Here is a 22917-nt window from a genome sequence, read left to right as displayed (position 1 = left end):
GTGTGGTGGTGGCCAGAGGGAAGGCAGAGGAGGACTGGGTGTAGGTGAACAAAGGGGGAGAGAATGGAGACACTGTAATAGTGTGAATAATAAAAATAAAATTAAAAAAGAAAAAATATATAATTGACATAACTTTAATGTGTACAATGTAAAAATATAATAATAACAAAAACTACAATAATAATTTACCATAGAAAATCAGCTAAGGGGGAAACTGGCCAGAATTACACAGTTTGAACGTGGATAAAAAGTAAAAATATTGGCTATAAAAATATTGGCAGACTTGTAATTTTGTTAGACCATGCTATGTGTATACCTGTTAAAAGGGCTGAGAGTTGACTATATATCTTGCAGCTTTTTGAATATCTAGATTATAAGTACCACTCCTTAATACAGAACCATACATACAACACAGCTTTTAGGAAGATTATGTAGCCTTTTGGACCCAATACTAAAAACTGCCATTATTCATGTTTTTGAATAGATAAATGTGTTCACGGTACACAACTTAAAAATATGAAGACATTAAGTACAAAGTCAGTCTATCTCTCTCTCCTGTACTTCAACCTCCCAGAACAACGTCCCCAAAGCAAACATTGCTACCATGTGTCCTTCCACAGAGTGCCTATGTACTTATAAATGTGTGTAACTACTTGTATGTGTGTATATCTATATCTATATACACACATGTATATGTGGTAGCTAACTGTTCTTCACCTTGCTTTTTTTACCTGACTTTACTTTTTAACTTTGAGAGCTTTTCAAGTTAGCTGTTTAATTTATTTTAAATTACTGCACAATATTCCTAGGAACTCCTTTGGTTTACTCTTCAATTTATTTAATAGTCAAGTACACTTACTGAAGAATTCCAAAATTTCTTGCTTATTTATTTATTTTTTAAAATCATCATCCAAGGGCATTTCTTCATTGTTTTTAGAGAGAGAGGAAGGGAGCGAGGGAGATAGGGAGAAGGGCAGAGAGACAGAGAGAGAGAGAGAGAGAGAGACAATGATGCGATAGAGATACATGGACTGGTTGCCTCCCATATACATGTGGACTGGGAATCATATGATTGGGCCACAACCCAGGCATGTGCCCTGACTGGCAATCGGGCTGCAACCTTCAAGTCATGGGAAGATGCTCCAACCAACTGATCCACACCGGCTAGGGCAAAAATAGCTAAATTTTGCTAGCATATAAAAGGTATCCTTGCAGTTGACTGATTATTTCTTAAGGGCAAACAAGAATGTTTTAATAAAAATTCTAAATACTATTAGACATTTAAAATATCTAGTGACAAGCTTAATCAAAATCTAAATGAAACACAAATTGTTCTTTCACTAATAAGGAAGTTTTAAATAAACACACCCATATATGGTTTGTTTGATTTTTTTTTTTTGTAATAGTAGGCATGAAGGAACTTAAATAGGTCTCCAAATCCAGAGCTGGAATGATTATTGGTTTAATCCAGTATGGGGTTTATTACATATTTATATATATTCTTCATTAGTGCATTTAATTTGTTTGCCATGTACATATTTTAAAACTTTGAGCAACTCATATGTTTTCAATCAGTGTGATTAGCTACCAATTTTCAAAAAATTTTTAATTATGGTGAGACAAAAACTCTTTTTTCTAGTGGTGTTGCATACTAGGTGGGGCAAAAGTAGCTTTACAGTTGTATGGAAAATAGTACAATAATAAATAATACAAAATAAACTGTGTTTTGTATACTCACAACTGTAAACCAGTTTTGCCACACCCTGTATTGGTGCAACTCTTCTAAAGCAAGCTATGTACTTAAAAAGATACAACCACTTTCATTTCAACTGACTATATAATTGCAGTTTTGAGAATATTTTCCTGGGAAATGATCAAGAATCAAAAAATAATATACCACAAGAATGTTTATCCTTCACAAAATAACAAGAAAAATGAAAAGTAATTTAAATGTTCAACAATATGTAACTGCTTTACTAAATTATGGTATAACAATCTGAGGGATATTATTCAAGTAAAATAATTCAAGTGTAAAGGTTATGTGCCTATATAGGAAATGTGTGTGATATGTTAAGCAAAAACAGCATAAAATCTAAATTATATGTAGTTCTCATCTATGTGGCAAAAACTAGGCATTATTTTAACTATATAAACTAAAAATGTGAAAACATATTGAATAATATTGATCTTGTATAATGTTACAGTGGACATGTTTAAATATCTTCTCATACCTCTTCTGATACCACCTTCATGCACAGCAGTAGGTCCTAGAAGAAAATGAAATAGATTCAAAGAGAGATGCAGAGATAGGAAATAGAGGTGCTGTCTACATTATCTAAAAGTGTTCCAAAACTCCTCACTGGGAGAGGCCTGACTGCTTTCCTACTCTTGGATTTTCTGTGTGTGTAGAGGGGGTTGTGATAGGTGGTGGTAAATTTACTTACCATAAATTCCCATCTTTTTTTGCTTGGACCAGTTTGTATTGGTGTCTGTTACAAACAAACTAAGAAACAAAACTAAGCCAGATTGTCTTTCATAATTTTTAACTTGTATTTTTTAAAAGGACTACATGTCATCTAGTTACAGGGCAAAAATTGTTAGTTATCCTAGGGTAGTAAGTTTACTTATTGTGTAGGTAACTCCTTAGATAATATAGCTAATGTAAACCAACATTATTTCTAGACAATACAACAAATATTCCAACCGATGTTAAATGTGTTAATATCATCTCTTCTTTTTGCCCTTCAATTATAGTCATTCTACCTATACCTGAAATAACATCTTCAGGGAGAAAGATGACCTTTTAGCCCTGAACAAAAAGGCATTGTATAGGTATTTCTAGTGGATTATGTTCTTAATATCCAACTCTGATCACTGAGAATTTGCTTTTGTTTTTATTATCCATCACTTACTGTTTACCACCTACCAGGCACTATGTAAAACACTTCACATTCAAAATTTCATTTACTCTTCACAAAACTCCAGTGTAGGAATGATTCACAAATGGCAGGAACTTCCCCTCTTTTCCATAATTATTGAGCATGTGTCCCATTAGGCATTGCTTTGGGGAGGAAATATAAAGAAGTTCAGACTAGGAGAGTGGACAGATGTAAAACATACATAAAAGTGATAAAAGCTACAACTGTGGTATGTAAAAGGTGCTCTGAAGGATGTGAGGGAATTACTAGCTATGTGGGGCTGGTTGTTCAATTTTCAAGATGCCTGATACTCCTGGAGAAGTGCTGAGATAAGCTGAAATCCAGGGAAAGAAAACTAATCTGCCCTCTTGGCAATAGAGTGTGGGGCAAAAGTAGGTTTACAGTTGCTTATATGGCAATTAATACAATAATAAATAACACAAGAAAAAACTATTTCATATATTCACAACTGCAAGCCTACTTTTGCCCCATCCCTTATACAAGTTAATCTGGAAGACAGATTAGAATCTGAATATGAAGAATGTTAGCTATTATGCATTAGTCTGGGGTAAACATAATAGTGGAAAAAATGTCAAGTATTAAAGAATATATTGGAGCCTCTTTTTTAATTTTCATTCATCATGTAATTTTCAGGGCCTGCCATGTACTAAGGCAGTACTAGGATATTGGAAAACCACTGCAACAATGTATAACCAGAAACAATTTTACTAATATTGTATATTGGGAATATTATTTTATACTGCTTAAGTTTTAACAACAGCATTATACTACTTGTTAATATAATGTAGAAAGGTTCTTCTTCATCTGTGCTATATTTGCATAACTGTATCTTTTACCTGTATTGCTTTTCCTTGCTGAGTTATTCTTTTGAATGAGTATTCAAGAGGAAAAAAGTTCTCTTAATACTGGATGTTCCGTTCACTTTTTCTTTTCTGTCACAGAACACTAACATCTTGCATACTTTGGATACTTGACTTTTTAAAAAACCCTTTCATGGCTTACAACTGCTTTCACTATAAGGTCTCAAATTCCAATCATCTTCCTATGATGATTCTCTATCTCTGCAGCCTCATCCAGATTTTAGATTAATTAGGGTGGGCCTCCATTCCATAAATAATTAATTAATAATTACTATGTAATAGACTGACAAATTTCTAAGTATTTACCAGATTTTGCATATATACACATTAGAACATGAGTATATATTTGGTAAATGAATGACATTTACATCACATTTAAACTTTAGTATTGTAATTAACAGAAGTATAATTCTTGGTGGATAATAAATATGGTGAAAAATGCATTTTACTTCTATATGTGTATTACTCAGGGACCTTGCAGGAAATAAATGACACACTCAAAAGGTAAACTGAAGACAGTCTGAGGAAGAGACTATTTACAGAGATGTGTTTAGGCATTAAGGGAACCAATAAGTGATAACATACCCAAGGGTTCACAACAAGAGGTAGCCACCACCTTTCCTAGGCCTGCAAGGACTAATGAAAGGTGCAGTTTTTAAAGCTTGCTAAGACCTGTAGCCAAGGCAATAGGGTCGTCTGACCAGAGCCATGACCTCAGGTAGACAGGACTGAAGCTACTTCCAAAGGCCACAGGCAAGCAGGAGGGAGTATGGGGGAAGGTAAAATAAGTACCTTGACTTCTCTCTTTCCTCTTTCTGATCATTTGGCAATGACTCCAAATTGGCTGAAACCAAATATACAGAAACCAGAGGGTAAAGGAGCCTCCATGATGTCCACAGAAATTGGCCTCCAAGGGCACGGAAAGACAGAGAATAACTAGCAATAATATGAAAAAGCAAAATATTTTACAGAGCGAGGGCAATTCAAAAATGCTAACAAAAAGAGGAAAGGAATTGATCCAAACAGAGCTGTGTCACAGTTGGGACAAAGATGGAAGAGAATCATTAAACAGTAAAATAGTAGAGAGGGGCACAGTGTGTGATCTATTTATGTAAGTACGATAGAGAGAGTGAGCAAAGAAATAAAGGCATTCAAGTATTAGAAGGGTCTGACCAGGGATCTTAAAGCTGTGGATATATTTGAACATAGTTGGTGTGTCTCAATACCACCTTTTTATGTGGGTTTATGGTGGGGCATTTAAAACCTGTTAATCATTGGAAATATATTAAATATATATACTGCAAGGATTGAACAGCGGCAGTGATTGTAACTGAAGACCTGTGGAATACTGTAGATCAAAGAAACAGACATACTCTGTAAGAGAACCAATCAGCTGCTAAAAGTTAAAATGCCAGAGAAAAGAAATACATGGAGACAAAGGGAGAAAAACAAAAACTGTAGAAACCATATATGAGACCTCTGAAATCATAGTGAATAACTAAATTTCACTTAATACAAAATATTCATGTTGCTTTCTCTCTCTCCAATAGGGGTTTCCAGATTTTTGGCACCTGTGGGCCACAACTGGAAGAAGAAGAGTTGCCTTGGGCCACACATTAAATACACAAACACTAATGAAAACAAAATAATCTCATAATGTTTTAAGTAAATTTATGATTTTGTGTTGGGCTGCATTCATAGCCATCTTGGGCTGTATGCAGCCCGTGGGCCGCGGGTTGGATAGCCCTACACAAACTAACTGCCTATAATTGTTTAGTATAGAAAAAAATGCTATCCATGTTCATATGTGATGTCAGTATTAGGAACTACAATCTATCTTCTGTGGAAGTAGCCTTTAAAGGCAATCTGTTTTATTGCGATTTTATGGAAAAGATTAATTTTACTTTTTGGATGTTCATTAACATCTTTCAAACCTCTATGTTTATACTTACATTTCTCTATATTAGACATGTTCCTGAAAATCTGGCTCCCAAATGAAGAAGTTCTCTGTGTTAACATTTCACTGACTTATATTAAAAATAGGTGCCTTATTCCCCAGAGTGGGCAATACCATCTTGTGATACAGTAAATAATAAAATCACATGAAGGTCCGGTGAAAACATTTTTCCCTCTTATTCCCTTCTGGGTTTTATTCATGGGTCCTAAAGACAACTGTCAATTTCTATACCACTCGGTAGTCATGTTTTCTTCCTGACTCGGTCATTGTAGAATTCGGTGAAACTGCAGGTAGTGGTAGTGAAATGACCGTGGCCCTGTTTTGTCTCATTGTAAAACACATATTCAGAGTCATTATTGAGCCAAGGATTGAGGATCAACTTTAGAGGATTCTAAGTTCTGTACCTTGATGGAAAACAATTAACAAATTTATTCTTTTCCCTTCAAACCTCTAATATTAAAATCACATAATATAATTAATTAACACAATTAATATTTTTATCCCTCTGTGAAAATAATGAACTTTGTATTCCGATGAAGATTGTAGGATCATTAAGTTATATTTCTCAAATGTGTTCAGGAGCTTTGGCACATGGAAATCATAGGCTTGATGTGGAACACTGTGAAATATCTACACTTTAAACTTAAAATGACTATGTCAAATTCTACACTCATTTATATATTAATCTTATATGAAAAGCAAAGAGTAGGTGCAAAGGGTTCATGAAAAAATTATAGAAAACAACTCAATATTGAAAATATTCTACTCATTTACATTTTCCTGTAAATTTAGAAAAGATTATAGCAATTCATTTTCAGAATATTTCTCCTTCAGTATATCCCAGTGATCACTAAAAACAGCATTAATATTTAATTGACATTAAAAATAGCACGTACTGAATATATATTGTATGATGGAACTGCAATTATTAAAAACCATTAACACAGAGTGTTAAAATTTTATTAGTATTCCCATCATGTTTGATTTAAATAAACCTAAATTTTAGTAAATTTATTCTAAAGAATTTTCCCAATTCTTTAGTTATATTTAAGAGAGAACCATCACATACGCATCAGGTTTAAAGCAGCAATTTATTCTGAGATTTACTTTTGTTTGCTTTCTTTCCAGTCTAGATTTCAATAATTTTGGAAATATTTACACTAAACAAAATATATCAGTCAAATATTCAATTTATAATATACATAATTATTACAAGATTTACAAAATTGAAAATTTGTATTAGAAGAGTTAGGATATTAATAATATTTCCTTTGCATATTTAAAAATATGAGTGAGTCAAGTTATCATTTGAGGGAAATGATTATGGAGAATCTAAAACCAAGAGCAATTGTCTCAAAATAAATCAGGATATAAATGACAGCAAATGGCTTTTATATCCATGATTTCAACTGCTCCCAAGAACTAATATGATGAAGGTAAACAATCCTTACTTTAAAGCTAAGAACAAATTCAGAAAAAGTCAACAAAATTTATTTAAGAAATATTTACTTATTATGAGACTAGGTACTCTGCTAGGTGCTGATGTTGAAGATATGAAGAAGAAAACAAACAAATAAAAAGAGTTATCTGTCTACATGGAATTAAATACATCTGGCCCAAGCTAACTAAACTAATACCAGTAAGCACTAAAGTAAGGAAGAAAATGACTTCTACTTGATTTGTCCCTTCACATTGTCTCTGATTTCAAGGTGAGGATGAACAATGAAGGAAACCTGGGAGGTACAGAACAGCCACTTCAGAAAGAGCAAACCAAATGGCATGTGTGATATTTCCTAAGTTTAAGAATAAATAAAATGTGTGCCAGAGTTAGGAAGTATTTGTTTCCCTTCTGATTGGAAATTAGGGTAAGTATAAAAGAGATGTGTGTGTTTGGGCGGGGAGGGGCAGTATTAGCAAAGGATAAAGTCTACAATCTGATTCAGATGGCAACTGAAGAACATTATATGCTCTTAAAAGGGTAGGAAATTTACCACTTAAACCAAGCAAAGCATGGGCAAGGTCCTGGTTCTGATACACACTCGTTCAGTTAACATGGTGTTGAGGAAAGTGAGAACTGCCTGTACTTAAAAGTAATCACCACAAATAATGATTCTAGTTTTGGCATTGACAGTGAGAGTCGATATATAGACATAATACACAGCAAAGCATATTTACAGCCACATTCCACTCACCAATAAATAATGCATTCACTTCTCAAAATGCCAAAGTAAATGTGAGAAAGAAAATTTTCATCTATATTCAGGATTAAACTTTCTAATTTTAAATTACCAGGCTTCAGCTGTGAATTTATTTCAGTTGAAAGGTTTGAAAAGATTATTAATGAATCTTCTAAAATTCTGGAGCATGTTTAAATGATTATTTTAACATAATAAGGAATCCTGCCATAAGTATGGCAAATTTTTGAGCATATACTGTGACAGCATTGTGCTTGGTGAAATGAGCCGCGAGGCACATTTCAGTTTTCCCAATAATTCTTATACTATTAATTTATAACTATATTATTTTAAATACAGCTCATTTATTCCACCAAGTTCTTCCCAAAGACACTTCCCCATTGGAAAGGGAGGTGGGGGGAGGGGAAAGCTAAGTCCTACCAACTAAAGATTCAACTTCCTTGGTATTTGTGCTATTATTTATATTGCCTTTAAGAAATCCCCCAAACTTATACAAAGTCAGAGACTTGAGATAAAAATCAGCAATCTGTCTCAAAAGACCACATTTGTCAGTCGTGTTTCTTGCCTTAAAGTCCTATACAACTGCCCATTTAGGTAGTAATTCGTGGCCTGTTTACTCCTTCACTCTGAATCTTATGCCTCTGATTTCGTGGAGTGACTGTAAGGGGAAAGCCGGCAGGAGCTCTGAGAGCAGGGCGGCCAGGCGGGGTAAGGCCGAGGTGACAGCAGGTGAGCCTGGTGCGGATGAGGAAGTGAGACAGAGACAGTGTGGGTATTACTCATTGCGCTTTACCGCCGAGGTAGCTTGCAAGCGGAACTTCTCGCCTCTCCTTCAGTCCAGCTGAAGTTCTAATTGAAGTCACGTCCCAACTTGGTTTGCTAAGGGGGAAAACCGTGCGTCCGTGTAGAGGAAGGGAGTGAGGACGGCGGGGTCAGGTAGCCTCTCTCGTGACGTCGCGTGTCCTCGTCGTCAGAGGCTGAGCTTCCCAAATCAGTCTCTCGCTGTTCCTCAAACTTGCCCTTCCACAAATCCTGGGAACTTCCCGGGGAGCCCCGGGCACGACCCGCTCCGGGGCCCCAGGGTGCAGGGAGCGGACGAGCGCTGCGTGGGAGCAGAGCTCAGCCTTGAAGAAGGGGGAAATAGGTTGCTCAGGTTACTCGGAGGGCGCAGGGTCCCGAGAATTAGCCAGACCCACGCGAGCCCCAGGCAGCTGCGGCGGGTGTGGCCAGTTGAGACACAGAACAGCGCGGACCCTCCTACTTTACCTTTCCCGCTCTGACAGCCTGTTGCCCTTTTGGCCACATCCCCTAAGTTTCCTAACGTCCTCTTTCCCAACCCAGGACACCTGAGGGAAACTTTCCCCTCGCCCCTCAATTCAAACTCAGCTGTTTCCACGGTTGCCGCAAACCGTCACCTCCCTAGCAACAAGGTTCCGGCCGTAGAGCGACCGGCTCTAGGTGTAAGGAAGGTGATGTCGTAAAGCCGCGAGTGTCGTAAACCAGGTGCGGTGGGGAGGGGGGAGGGGTGGAGGCGGAGGGGTGGGGGGGGGAAGGGGGAGGGAGGGGGAGGAGGTGACTCCAGCATTTAGACTCAAGCGAGAGGATCATGGCGGATGGCCCCAGGTGTAAGCGCAGAAAGCAGGCGAACCCGCGGCGCAATAACGGTGAGTGGCGGAGGAGACCGGGGAGCGGCGGAGTCAGGGGGAGCCGGGCAGCCGGGGCGCCCCGAGGGTGAGGGGGCGAGCCGGGCTGGGGGCGGCCGGGGCAGGGACGGGCAAAGTGGAGTGGGAAAGTAGAAAGTAGTGCTCTCTGCCCCCCTCAGCTGCCGGAGCCGCGCCGCGGCCGCTCGCTCTCCCTGAACCGTTATGTCTCTTACCTGGTCTCTCTCCGCCTAGCGGTTTCTGCCGCCTCTGCCGCCTCCCTGGACCGTTAGCCGCTGCCTCCGCATCCCCGGCTCTGGGCGGGCGGGCGGGACGCGGCATTCACTTTTCTGGTCTCGGGTGGAGCGGCTGTTGCTTCTTTTCGCACTTTTCCCCACTCTTCTGCCCCTCGCGCCTCCCCGCTACCCCTCCTCTTCAGCCCCCTTCGCTATATTTCCCCTCAGCGCCAGGCTCGGTGGAGCTGGGAACTAACTTGTGCCGTTCCTGGCTGTGCAAAGTGGCTTCCGCGCGCCGCGGCCCCGGCCCGCGCTGTCGCTCGGGGCCCCGCGGCTTGGGCCGGGCAGGCGCTCGGCGGTGGGACGGGGCAGCCCGGCTGCGTGTTGTCCGTGCGCGCGTGTGCGCGGGTGCCGGTGGGGCGCGCCGCGGGCGGACCAGGCTCGGCCGACAGCGGTAAAGTTGTGACCAGCGGGCGCGCTCGCAGAGTGGGGATTAGCGGCGGAGGCGCGGGTCCCTAAGTGCCCCTCCTCCCCCGCCCCGCAGCCAGCGCGCCCTGGGCCGCAGAGGCGAGCCCCGAGAGTGAGGTCCACGTCCTGTGGGGCGCTGGTGGGGCAGCAGGGACGATAGGGCAGCAGTGGGCGCCTACTTGCTGCTAGGGGCGATCCGTGGATGGCGGAGAGCTGGGCAGCGGGTGTGTTTGTAGAGTTGTTACCTGGTTAGAGACAGGCGAAGCACCACAGACAGAGCACCCTCCCCCAGGAGGACTCCTGCTCCGCACTGGGATGGGGCTGTGTGCGTACGCCTCTCTTTTTCTCTTTCGGTTTTTGGGGAAGTTGTTACCTGGCCTGGACGCTCGGAGCGCTGAAGCCGGATAATGGAGCTTGGATGGCGCTCACGGTCTCGGGTGGAAGGGGATGGGGGAGGGGGTGGGAGGACGGACGGACGCGCGGGTCGGCTGTTCTTGCTGCAGCTGCAGCTGCAATGTTTATTGATTTGTGCTGATGTGCAGGGAAATACACACCCCTCGGCCTGGGAGAGAGTTTCAAATAAATAAATAAATAATAAATAAGCGACTGAGAGCAAGACCCGAACATGTGGTTGTTGTTGCACAGTGGCCTTTTCCAGTTTGGAGAGACGTTGTAAGTTGATTGTATTTCTGCCTATCTCGGGGGCGATTCTGTGCTTTCTCTCCCTCCTATTCAGCGGTGAAATGTCTGCTGATTGTTATTGTCTGGACAGTTCCTGTGGTGAGAGGGGCGAGACTTGTCCGCCCGGGGGCGGCGTGAGCGCTTGGAGAGGCCCCCGCCCGCCAGCCGGGTACCTGTTTGTATAATAATGGGCGGCAACGGCTCTGCTGCCGGCTGCGGCCCAGGCTATATAAGGAATTACACGTACATTTCGGACCGAGGGGCTCGTCTGGGTTTCTGCGTTATTTTTAAAATGAGTTTTTAAGAATAAGGAAATAAATGCACCTATATTGGGATCGCTGTATCTTCCAAAAAAAATTAAGGAAATATGTGTTTAAGTAAAAACTCTCTCGCGCTACCCCTGCCCCACCCCCCGCTCCTGGGCTCCCTTTCTCCCTCCCCTCTCGGATGCGAAACGCAAGGTTTTGTAACCTTTCCTGGCAATTTTAGATTTTGTGTGGGATTTCCTGTCTAGAATCAGATACGAAGATTTTATGCTGTTTCAAGACGTTTCCTTCTAATCGTAAACATATTTTTAATATATTTGAGCCTTCGACATTAAAATCACAGCTTTCTTGAATGCTTTTGGTTATTCAAATAAACATTTTTAAAAGCGTCTATCAGTTACGATTGATAACTAATATTTGGTATCTTCATTGTGGAGAGAGATGACTTGTTACAGCAAGGAGTAGAGCATAGGCTATTGCAATTTTAATTTCCTGTTTTAGCGTCAAATAGTGTGTGTTCTATATTGAGCTGTTCCGCTGTTGCTGATGTGGCTTTATGAAAGGTAAGTTGGTTCGGAAAGGGCTGTTCGCTTTTTACCTTATGTAAAATGTTCATCGCCATAGAAAGGGGCTTTTCTTGTTGCTGACGACATATGTGTGACATGTGAGTCTGAGCCACCCAGCGTCTGTGCAGCTGCTGTAAACATGTTTACCTGAACAGGAAAGAATGGATTTTTCTCCTAAAGATCCTGTGATACGAATATTATACCCATAAGGCATATCAACAGATGACTTAAGGGGGGAAATCTATCCTGAAAGGTACTTGAAATCAACAGGAAAAAAGAGGTTCTCGGTCGCTGCAGCAAATGGCAACTTGTGCAGGTAGAAAAAAGATGGTGTTTAGTTTTCTCCTGCATGTATGTCAGCCCCCTCCTGTCTGCTGCTTTCATTCTCAAGGGAGGGATTTATTTACCACGTTTGCTGTCAGTGTTTTTCCTTTGTGTTTAATATTAGGAAAACAGATTTGGGGCTGTTTAGCACAAAATGTCTTGTCTGCAGTATGCATTACTCTGGGAAAACAAAAGGTGTTTAAGATAGCGCTGTACTACTACAGGTATCTTCCATTTTTATCACTTTTGACTCTGTCTTTGTATTCCTTTTTGTTCTCAAATACATTTCATTGCTGATGATTACCATCACGCTATTTGATTAAGCCTTAAAATTTGCAAATGAAAAATGAAGTTATATGCCATTGTGTGGTGAAACCTCTGGGTAGGTGCTGGTTATTTCTTAGCAACGCAGTCATATTTAAGTTGCAGTTGTTTATTGGAGAGAATTGCTTTGAAAAATGGGAACTCTTAATTCTTTTTGAATGAAGAAATAAATGTATCCAGTGGCATTTAGTCATAGAGATACTTTGTGCTCTTATTTATATATAATTTTTTTATTTTCAAATAAGGTTTACATATTTAACTGATGAGCCTCCAGTAAAATATTTTAATTTCCTTTCTAGAATATATCTGCAGAGTAACTGGAGAATCAAGTAATGTAACTTGACAGGGGTAAACCAGTTAAGCAAGGTGTGGCCAAAGCAACAAACCTTACCTAGTAACTTTATGGTAATGATGTTAGTCATCTATGGGGTAGCATTATAATTGCTTAAATAAATTTTTATCATTTATAATGTAATGCTTTGTTGTATTTTTAAAAATTTGTCTTCTCATTTTTTACTTCTATTCTCTGTAGTTTTCTTATGTATGTATGTATTTATTTATTTATTTGAGAAATGTACTCTAGCTACTAATGACTACATGCTGATTAATTCGCTTTAGATGGACTGGGAGGAACATGTCTTTCTGTCATTTGCACCACTTGCTGTCTTTGGAAACCACCAGTAGAGGATGCTAGCAAGAATGATTATTGGTGTAGCAGTACCATAAGTCTGTTTATCTCCTGTTGATTGGGACCTCTGTGTTGATAGAGACCTTTCTTGTAATTCTGAGTCTTACTATTATTTTAAACCCACCATGGGTAAATTAGGCATAAGCATTTTCTAGTCTCCTAGGATTGGAAGGAGGTAGAAATGTTTTAACTTGAACAATTATAGAAATTTGAGCTTTTTAAATCTTGAAATTGAGATTGCTATCCATTTAGTCTTGCTTTAAACCAGTCATATTTCTGGTTAAAAAAATGCCTTATGTTGTCAGGTTTGGAAAAGAACATGCAATTATTGCCACATATTTATATTGCATATTTACTATATCTTTTAACCTCCTTTTTCTTCATAGTAAAAGCACTGAAAAAAGATATCTTTAGACATTAAAAGATGTTGGTGGTAAATGTAGTAAGAAAAATTGCAACTAATTGATAATACTGTGTAATTGTTTTTCTATAACTTAGGTATACTTAAATTATGCATAGGTTGTCAGACCACTACTAATAAACATCAGACTACTAACATCAGAGCAGTCACTCTGATGTTAGCGATTTTCAGATATCTTTTCCTTTCCCTTTTATTAAGAATCAGGTAGCATATAAATTTAAATTTACCACTTGTAAATTAAGGAATGCAAGTTTTTTTTAGAGGATTTAAATGCAGTGGAGAAGTATTTGTTAATTATTGTGTGTCTATTAAAAGAATTCTTTAAAATAACTATGTAAATTGGTATAACTTGTACATGTAAATGATTGCATAAGACTTAATGAATTTAGTTGTGTCTTATTGGTTTGTGTGCTTAAATAATTAACTTACTCTGACTGTAAACTTTCGCAAACCTTTCATTTGTCAAATGTCAGAAGTATTTATTTTCCTAATTACTTTTAATGGTGTTTCTATGAATGTGCCAGTGCCAGTACCATAATGCAAGGGTAATACTGTTTATATTGAAATAAGTAAAGTTACCTGCATTTTTAGGTAAGCCTGTATGAATTTCTCATTTTAATATGTCAGAGAGAGGAAAGAGAGAGGAAGAAGGAGAGGGAGAGAGAGAGGAGATGTAGTTTTATACTTCCTGGCAGACATTTCTTGAATTTGGTGTCCTCCTAAAACCTAGAGCTTAGTAGTGACAAGGTGTGATTCACTTATTTTTTTTTTTAAATGTGCTGAGGAACTTTACCACAAAGCCATACCATACATAATTGTGGCATGGAGCAAAACTTAAAAGTATCTCATGAATTGAAAGGATCAATCACTTGTTAAAATGACTGATATAAAAGCACATGAAATGTTTGGTTAGTACTTTATTTTCTTTCTCTAGTAATCAGTATTTTTGAAATGCCATATACCCTATGTTTGCAATTTTAGTTCCTTTAGAGCATGTGGTGAGAAAGTTCTATCAAATTGGGAATATTTTAAAAATTATAGCATAATTATTTCTCATAGTTGTAGGGGTTTTTTACCCCCCCTTTTTTTACTTTACCCCATATAAATCATTCTGCGCATGTCATTAGAGCCAGATGTAAACACAGATGCAATATCATGTGGAATTATATTGTTAGCTATTCTTAACTACCTGTATTGAATTGCAGTAGAGAAGAAGAAGCATGCAGATGTGGGAACAAGATATGCATTATCTTATTAGTGTGCAGAAGTGCAATGAGAGGTAGAGGACTTGATGAATTGTAGAAATAATATTTATGACTTAAAAAGGTTTGTTAATCTCTGTGGCTTGATCACTAATTATGGGGAAATGCATGTTCATTTTGAATAGAGATGGAAGCTAAAATAGAAGTTCATTGTTGAAAGAAAAATTTCTGAAAATTTAAATTAGAAAAGTGCCCTGATTAGGAAATATAATGAAATGACTTTTAAAAATATTTCAAAAGGTTGCATATTATATATGTTACCTGCTAAATAATCACTGAACTGCTAAAAGTAGAAAGTAAATGGATATACATGTAGCAGAAAAAGTTTTGCAGGCACCCAAGTTAAAAGTAAACATGACCTATTATACTGGCATTGCCATAGAAAATTACCTTTCCTTTGGATGGGAAAGTGTTTTGAGACTTGATTTCCCAAAGGGAACATTCTTAGAACATGAATGTCCTAAAATTTTTCAGTATGATGTGAGCATGTCTACATATTAACCTTGATGGAACTGGGTTATGCTGCTTGTTATCTTAAGAAATGGGTTTGCTTGAAAATATAGTACTATATGATGCTATTTAAATAGCAAAATACTCTCTGATAAGTAATATTTGCCTTATGATTGTTTGTAGAGAAAAAATTAATATTTAGGAGTATATCATTTAGGTGTAGAAAAATTGAAAGATTCCAAAAAGGAAGAACAAAACAATCCAAGTTCAAGTCTTTACTTGTGTTATAGGTATGAAACAGCACTAGAGTCTTGAATTTTCATCCTTTAAGAAGTTATTTTTCTCTCACTTATTTCTTCAATCATCTTCCTGTTATTTAACACATGTTCTCTGTATTCATAGGGATGACATTTATCTATCCATATATACATATTTCCTCTCATAATCAACTTCATATATTTACTGAAACTTGATATGTGGAGTTTCAGATATAAACTAGGGCTTTTGGTAGAAGACCTTATCATATGGCAACCTGGGAAAACCTTCATCATTTCTTTTGCTGCAACAACTACATCTGTGCTAGAATTATTAGTAACAGATGTTTTAATTCCCTTTTGCCTCCCCCTCCCCCCAGCCATGTTGAAAATTAAATGTGAATGGAAGATAAATATGATAATGTCAGTTTCTTATGTTGTAATCTAAGAATATTGAAAGTCCTGTATTTTCTGTTTTAGAATATTCTGATTTCAAATTTTTAGCTACTCTAAATATTCTAATTTCAGTTTTTTAGGCACTTTAAGTACTCTGATTTGAACTTCCTTTTTATAATTTGTGACACCACTATTCTTAGATATTTCATTACCATTCATGTTCACCAACCTACAATATGTTTTAATTTTCCTTATTCTTAAGGTCTTTACATTCCTTCAATCCATAGTTCTAATTGAATGCTTGGTTTTTGGTTAAATGCTGAGTGTGACTAGTTTGTTGATTTAAAAAAATCATTCTCTTGGAATATTACATTTTTTAATATGTAAGGAACCTTTAGAAATCATTTTTACCTGAAAACTGATAGAGATAAACTGAAATTTATGGGCTTCAAATACGAACTAGTTAAGACACTTTAACATGTGTTTTGAGAATGGGTAATAGTGACATGTAAAATCTTTTAAGGAGTAGTTTATCTGAATCTGGACTCAAGTTGACCACCTTACTTTGCCTTAGATACTTGAAATGTTGTGAAAATCCCTGTATCTCCTTAATGCTTTCTCCTTTCTACCCCCCAAAACTAAGTTTCACTTCTATTGCTGCATAACTTTTATGAAAACTCTTAATATTCTTTTTTTTTTTTTTTTACTTTTGGGAGTGGGGACAGAAAGGGAATAGGTGGAGAACAGAGAATATAATTTCATATGAATAAATATTAACTGAGAAAATAAATGAAATAATTTTGGAGATAGAAAGATTTGGGAAAATCACCCAAGTCCATTTTCGCAGGTAAGCAAATAAATTCAAAGGTAAAAGGACTTTGCCCAGTTCCTATTACTAGTTAGCTTGGAGTAGGTTATATAGCTTTTCAGATTCATGGCTCAGAATCCTTTCATTAGACCATTTAGAGCATATTTACATATTATAGTGACAACCAAGAACTAGATGCCATGAATTTTCAAATTTATCATAGCCCTGACTGTTGTCACCCAGTGGACTGGGTATTGTTCTGCAAACTGAAAGGTAACTAGTTCAGTTCCCAGTCAGGACACATGCCTGGGTTGTGGGCCAGGTCCCTGGTTGGGGGCCTGTGAGACAGCTGATCGGCATTTCCCTCCTTTTATTTATCCCTTCCCCGCTCTCTAAAAATAAAAAAATGTATTCTGTAGAATGCTCAGTCATCACAGAAAAAGGGATTTCTAACCATATGCATAAATCTGTAATAGATGATGTGACTATAGCACTTAAAACATTTCAGATGAAGAGGATTAGTTTAGTATTTCTTACAGGCATACTCTGTCTGGATATTTTTTCCTCTTCATTCTCAATCTCAACTCCATTCACACTATTTTTCCCAACCCTCATTTGCACCATCTATGTGTTTATATATGTATGTGTATATAAGTATATCCTTATAAAATTATGTAATTATTTGTGTGTTTTACATCTACATAACTGCTGTTTTGCTGTGTTTTACTTTCTTTAAAAGACTCAGCATGTTTGAGGTCTGTTCATGTTGCTATAGTTACATGTAGTTTATTGCTTCTAACTGTACAGTTTTCATGTTTTGCATCTAGCACAAATTTCTTACCAATTCCTCTAATGATGGATGCTCAGATTGACTCCAACTCTTAAGTACAAATAATTCTGTAATAAATACCTTCCTACATGTTGCTAATGACTGTAGAAGGATTCATCTGGAGATATATATCCAGGCATGATACTGCTGGCTTGTAAGTTAGTCTCATATGTAATATCACTAAATTTCACCAGATTATTTCTAAAAATGGCTATACCAAATTTTACCCTTATCAACAATGTATAAAAATCTCTATTTTCTCACAGTTTTGCCAGTTTTTGGTATTATACAACATCCCACATTTTGCTAATTTGATAGTTGTTAAATAGAATCTCATGTTGCTTTCATGTAAGTTTCTTTGTTTGATAGGGAGATTGATCATTTCTTCATATCATTGCTAGCCATTTAGATTTCCTTTTCCATGTCTGGCTTATTCATGTCCTTCACCCTCCTTTTTACTTGAGTTTCTACTACTTGGGTATTTCTCAGAGTTCCTTGTGAATTTGAGAGAGTAATGCCAGGGTGGTTTTAGACATGGCAAATATTTTCCCAGTGTGTCATTCATTTGTTGACTCAATTGTTTAAATTGTATTTAAGTCTATCAATTTTTTGACTTTTGGACAGTAAGAAGACCTTCCTAATCCACAAATAGCAAAGATTTTCTTCTACTAGTTTTGTAGTTTTACCTTTTATATTTAGGTCTTTAATACATCTTGGGTTTACCTTTTGAATATAGCATTTCTTAGGAGGAGCAAAGATCGTGGTTAAGAGTTTGGGATGATGTAACTTACTAGCTGAATCATCTTGGCGGAGTTACTTAGTCTCCTCAATACTTGGATTTCCCTTTGTGTAAAATGGGGATGGCAAGATTAGATTTGGGAAGTTTAAATGAGATATGAAATGTGCTGTGTCTAGTACATATTTGAAGCATTCAACAAATGGTTGTTTAAAATTTTACTTATATTGTCAAAGTATGTTTTAAATGCATTTTGCATCAGTTGACAATTTCTTATACTCTTGTTTAGTATTAAACTGCCATCTAATAGGAAGTTGTAAATTTTTGTAAAATTTGTTCATTGTTTCTGTAGCTTTGACCTTAAACTGCTTAGTTATTCTAGCCCAAAGGACAAGACTGTCAAATGAGTGATACAGTAGTAGTATACACTGATGCTTTGTCTTAATGTTATTTGTGATATGTATTTTTTAGCTTGAGGAAGGCTGCTTGGACTTCTTTTAAGGGGCATTACATCGAGAGTCCTCACCATATTACTTTTATGTGTAATACTGACAAAGATTTCAAGGATAATGTCCTAATGTTATTTTGTTACATAAAACAAAGAACTCAAGCCCAAGGAATCTAAACTTTATTCTATATTTGAATAGCCTAAGTAGCATGGAGTCCATGGTTCTCATACACTCATTTGGTTTGGAGTATATTTAAATGATGGTTGTCTTACTGTGTTCTTGTGGTATAGATCAGTGTAATCATGAGACAAAAGTTAAAGCTGTACCCTGTTTGGGGTGTGTGTGTTTTAAAAAACTTCATTGAGTTAAAATTTACATACACCATTATGCATGTTCATTTTGATAAGTTTTGACATACACCCATGAAGTCAACATCACAGTGAAGGTATAGAACATTTCCATCATCCCCTAAAATTCCCATGTACATCATCTCAGTCAATGTAGGGAGGAAGAAGGGAGAAAAACATCAATATGTGGTTGCCTGTCACATGCCCCATACTGGGGACCTGGCCCGTAACCAGGGCATGTGCCCTGACTGGGAATTAAACTAGCAACCCTTTGATTTGTAGGCTGGTGTTCAGTCCACTGAGCTACACCACCCAGGGCTATAGTATGTTCTTTTTTGTATTGCTGAGTAGTATTTTATTACATGAATATATCACAATTTGTTTATCCATTCACCTACAGTGGACTTACTATTTGGGTTTCTGGTTCTTTGCTATAGAATAAAGCTTTCCTGAACATTCATATACAAGTTTTTATATTGATACATGCTTATATTTCTTTTGGATCAAAATACCCAGGAGTAGAACTGTTAGGCCATAATAAATGTAAGCTTAATTGTGTAAGAAACTGCCAAGCTGGTTTCTGATGTGCTTATAATATTTCATATTTCTGCCAACAATGTATGAAAGTTCTAGAAGTTACTTCAATCATTGTAAATATTGGTCCATATTTTTAATTTTAGCTATTCTAGTAGGCACGTGGTTGTATACTTGCGGCTGTAATTTAGATTTTATTGATTCTAATGATGTTTTAATATCTTTTGATATACTTACAGATCATTTGTACATTTTCTTTTGTAAAATGTTGCAGTCATGTGTCCATTTTTAATTGGGTTCCTTATCTTTTTATTATTGAATTATAAATATTCACTATATATTCTGAATCCAAGTTCTTTTTTGGATATAAGTATTTAAAATATTTTCTCCCTTTCTGCAGTTCATGTTCTAATTTTCTTTAAAGGTACTTTGAAGTGCAAAAGTTGTAAACTTTCATGAAATTGAACTTACAAGTTTATTCTTTTAGGCTTCATGATTTTTGTGTGCTAAGAAATCTTTGTCCACTTCAAGAGGATGTGTATCCTTTTTAGAGCTGTATAGTGTAACATTTAGGTCTGTGATCCATTTTTGGTTAATTTTCATCTATACCTGGTTTTGATCTTCATCTACAAGCCTGCCAAAGGTAGTCCTGAGGACTTTGCAAGAGGCAAAAACTTGTTCTCAGTTATCAAAATTCAATATGAGAATTTCTATTTGAATTTTTTAAAATATTTTTCAGGATCCAACTACAAACCAAAGCTCAAGAGTGTAGAGGAACACAAATTTTACTTTCTTGGCTTTATACATTTTTAAAATTGAGAGCAATTGTATTGTTCTTAGTGTTTTCAAAATTTTTCACGTCCTTGACACATGGAGACTTAAGACTAAAGTTTCAGAGAAAGATGCTCAAAGAGAGTAGACATAGTTAAGCAGAATGTGAATGTTATCTTCAAGGTCTCTTATTTCTTCCTTGGTTTAAATTTGTGAGCACTGTACCAATTCTTTTTCACATTCCACAGCTTTTATCTTTACATGAAGAATTTGTTTAAACCTACCACATTTTCAAATTCCTTGAAATATATAATTATATTCTTTTGATATGAAAATATTTTTAACTGTCTCTAAGTTCCTTGCATAAAGATTCCATCTTACTGTTCCTCTGAAGTGGCAGTGCAGAGGTTTCTAGTTACCGCCAAGTCCCATGAACTTTTCTCAATCTTACCTTGTTTGACTTCCCTGTATTTGATATTGTGGACTTTACTGGAAGGTTTTGAGTCCTTAGCCTCCATATTACTCTTTTTATCTTTTCTCATTCTTCTCTCTCAGAGCTTCCTCTTTGATATTACCCAGGGCTGCTGCTTTTCTCACTGGATGCGCTAAGTCTGACCCAACCCAACTCTTAGTTTTAGCTATCACCTATATGCTGATATTTTCAAGATCTTTATCTCTTGTCCAAAACTAGACTGAACTCCAAAACACAGTTGTCTGTGTAACTTCTCTACCTCTGTGTCCTACAGAATTCTCAAACTTCACATGTCCAAACTTAACAGGTTGAACTAGTTTCTTTTATCTCCCACTTAGTCTTGCTTTTCTCCTGCATTCACTCTCTTGTTGTGCCACCACCAATGATTTAGATTCCCAAATTAAAAACCAGGATTTTCTCTCTCGTAACCTGATCATCATCAAATATGTCATTTCTGCCTTCCAAATATCTCTCAAATCACTCTTTCCTCTCCATTTCCACTTCTGTTGCCTTAGGATCCTCCTTTTTCACCCAAATTCTTATACTAGTCTATTGTTTTTTCCTGCTCTTTTCTGCTATGTAGGCTGCAGTATTTTTACTGCTGTATCCTCTATGGCAAGGAAAACAAAGGGAAAAGTAAACAAATAGGACTACATCAAATTAAAATTTTTCTGCACAGCTAAAACCATCAGCAAGATGAAAAGGAACCCACTGTATGGGAGAATATTTTCACCAGTAATATATCTGATAAAGGGTTAATCTCCAAAATATGCCAAGATCTAATATGACTCGACACCATGAAGACAGGTAATCCAATTAAAAAATGGGCAAAGGACTTGAATAGACACTTCTTCAAAGAGGACATACAGATGGCCAGTAGACACATGAAAAAGTGTTCAATATCACTAATCATCAGAGAGATGCAAATTAAAACCACAGTGAAATATCACCTCGCTTTGTCAACTTGGCTACCATCAATAAGTCAACAAACAGCAAATGTTCACAAAGATATGGAAAAAAGTGAACTCTACTGCACTATTGGTGGGAATGCAGATTGGTACAGCCACTGTGGAAAACAATACAGAGTATCCTCAAAAAATTAAAAATGCAATACCTTTTGGCCCAGTGATTCCACTTCTGGGAATAGATCTAAGAATCCTGAAACACCAATATAAAAAAATATATGCACCCTTATGTTCATTGTAGTGTTATTTTTAATAGCCAAGATCTGGAAACAGCTTAAATGTCCATCAGAAGATGAGTGGATAAAAAGCTGTGTAGTGCATTTACACAATGGAATACCACTCAGCAGTAAAAAAGAACGAACTCTTACTTTTTGTGACAGCATAGGTGGACCTGGATAATATGCTAAGTGAAATAAGTCAGTCAGTGTAAGACAAATACTGCATGATCTCACTTATATGTGGAATCTAATGAACAACATAAACTAATGAACAAAATAGAAATAGAAGCACAGATACATTGAACAGACTGATAGCTGTTGGAAAAGGGAGGAGTGCAGACTGGATGAAATAAAGTGAATGGATTAGCCAAAGAACATATATGCATGACCCTTGGACATGGACAATGAAATAGAGATTGCCTGAGGAAGAGGAGGATGGGAGTGCTGGGGGATTGTGGGCAAAGTGAGAAAAAGCAAGGACAATAATATAAACAATAAAATATAATTAAAATTGATAATATGTTTTGAAAATATATTACGCAAAAAATAAATAGGACCACAGAAGAAATGGGCAAGTCTATCAGCATTTTAAGTTCTGTAAAATAACCTCTCAATAGATATTGGACCAAGCAGAGAAAAATCAACAAAAATATAAAATATCTTAATACCAACATTTACAAGCTTGCTGTAATGGACATTTATGGAACGCTGCATGTCAGAATTCTTTTTAAAAATTAAAAAAAAAATTAAAATGATAACATTTTGGTCAAATGCAGCTAGTTTTAACAAATTTTAGTGGATGGCATCATACTATATTTTCTGTTTACAATGCCATTAACTATGTAAGGAACAACTTAATTT

General features: G+C 37.0%; 1 protein-coding gene and 1 long non-coding RNA gene across 4 annotated transcripts in view; one reads left to right on the top strand and one right to left on the bottom strand.

Annotated features, from left to right (window-relative positions):
- Positions 1-2751: 2751 nt before the first annotated feature.
- LOC118499959 lies at positions 2752-9990 on the bottom strand. The gene is made up of 2 exons (XR_004902477.1): positions 9828-9990; positions 2752-9075 (listed from the first exon to the last, which is right to left on the bottom strand). It is a non-coding gene; the product is annotated as an uncharacterized LOC118499959 (long non-coding RNA).
- ZEB1 (zinc finger E-box binding homeobox 1) overlaps positions 9520-22917 on the top strand; it is a 188479-nt gene continuing 175081 nt past the window's right edge. The window contains exon 1 of one of the 3 annotated variants that reach the window (XM_028507699.2): positions 9520-9615. In XM_028507699.2, coding sequence (XP_028363500.1) covers positions 9558-9615 — 58 coding nt within the window. In that variant the 5' untranslated portion in view covers positions 9520-9557. The remainder of the gene's footprint in view (positions 9616-22917) is intronic. The other 2 variants (XM_036022628.1, XM_036022625.1) reach the window with 2 other exon arrangements.

Source organism: Phyllostomus discolor, chromosome 1, assembly GCF_004126475.2.
Source record: "Phyllostomus discolor isolate MPI-MPIP mPhyDis1 chromosome 1, mPhyDis1.pri.v3, whole genome shotgun sequence".
NCBI lineage: Eukaryota > Metazoa > Chordata > Mammalia > Chiroptera > Phyllostomidae > Phyllostomus > Phyllostomus discolor.
The sequence above is the reverse complement of the archived record's forward strand: the minus strand, read 5'-3'. Positions and strand labels throughout refer to the sequence as shown.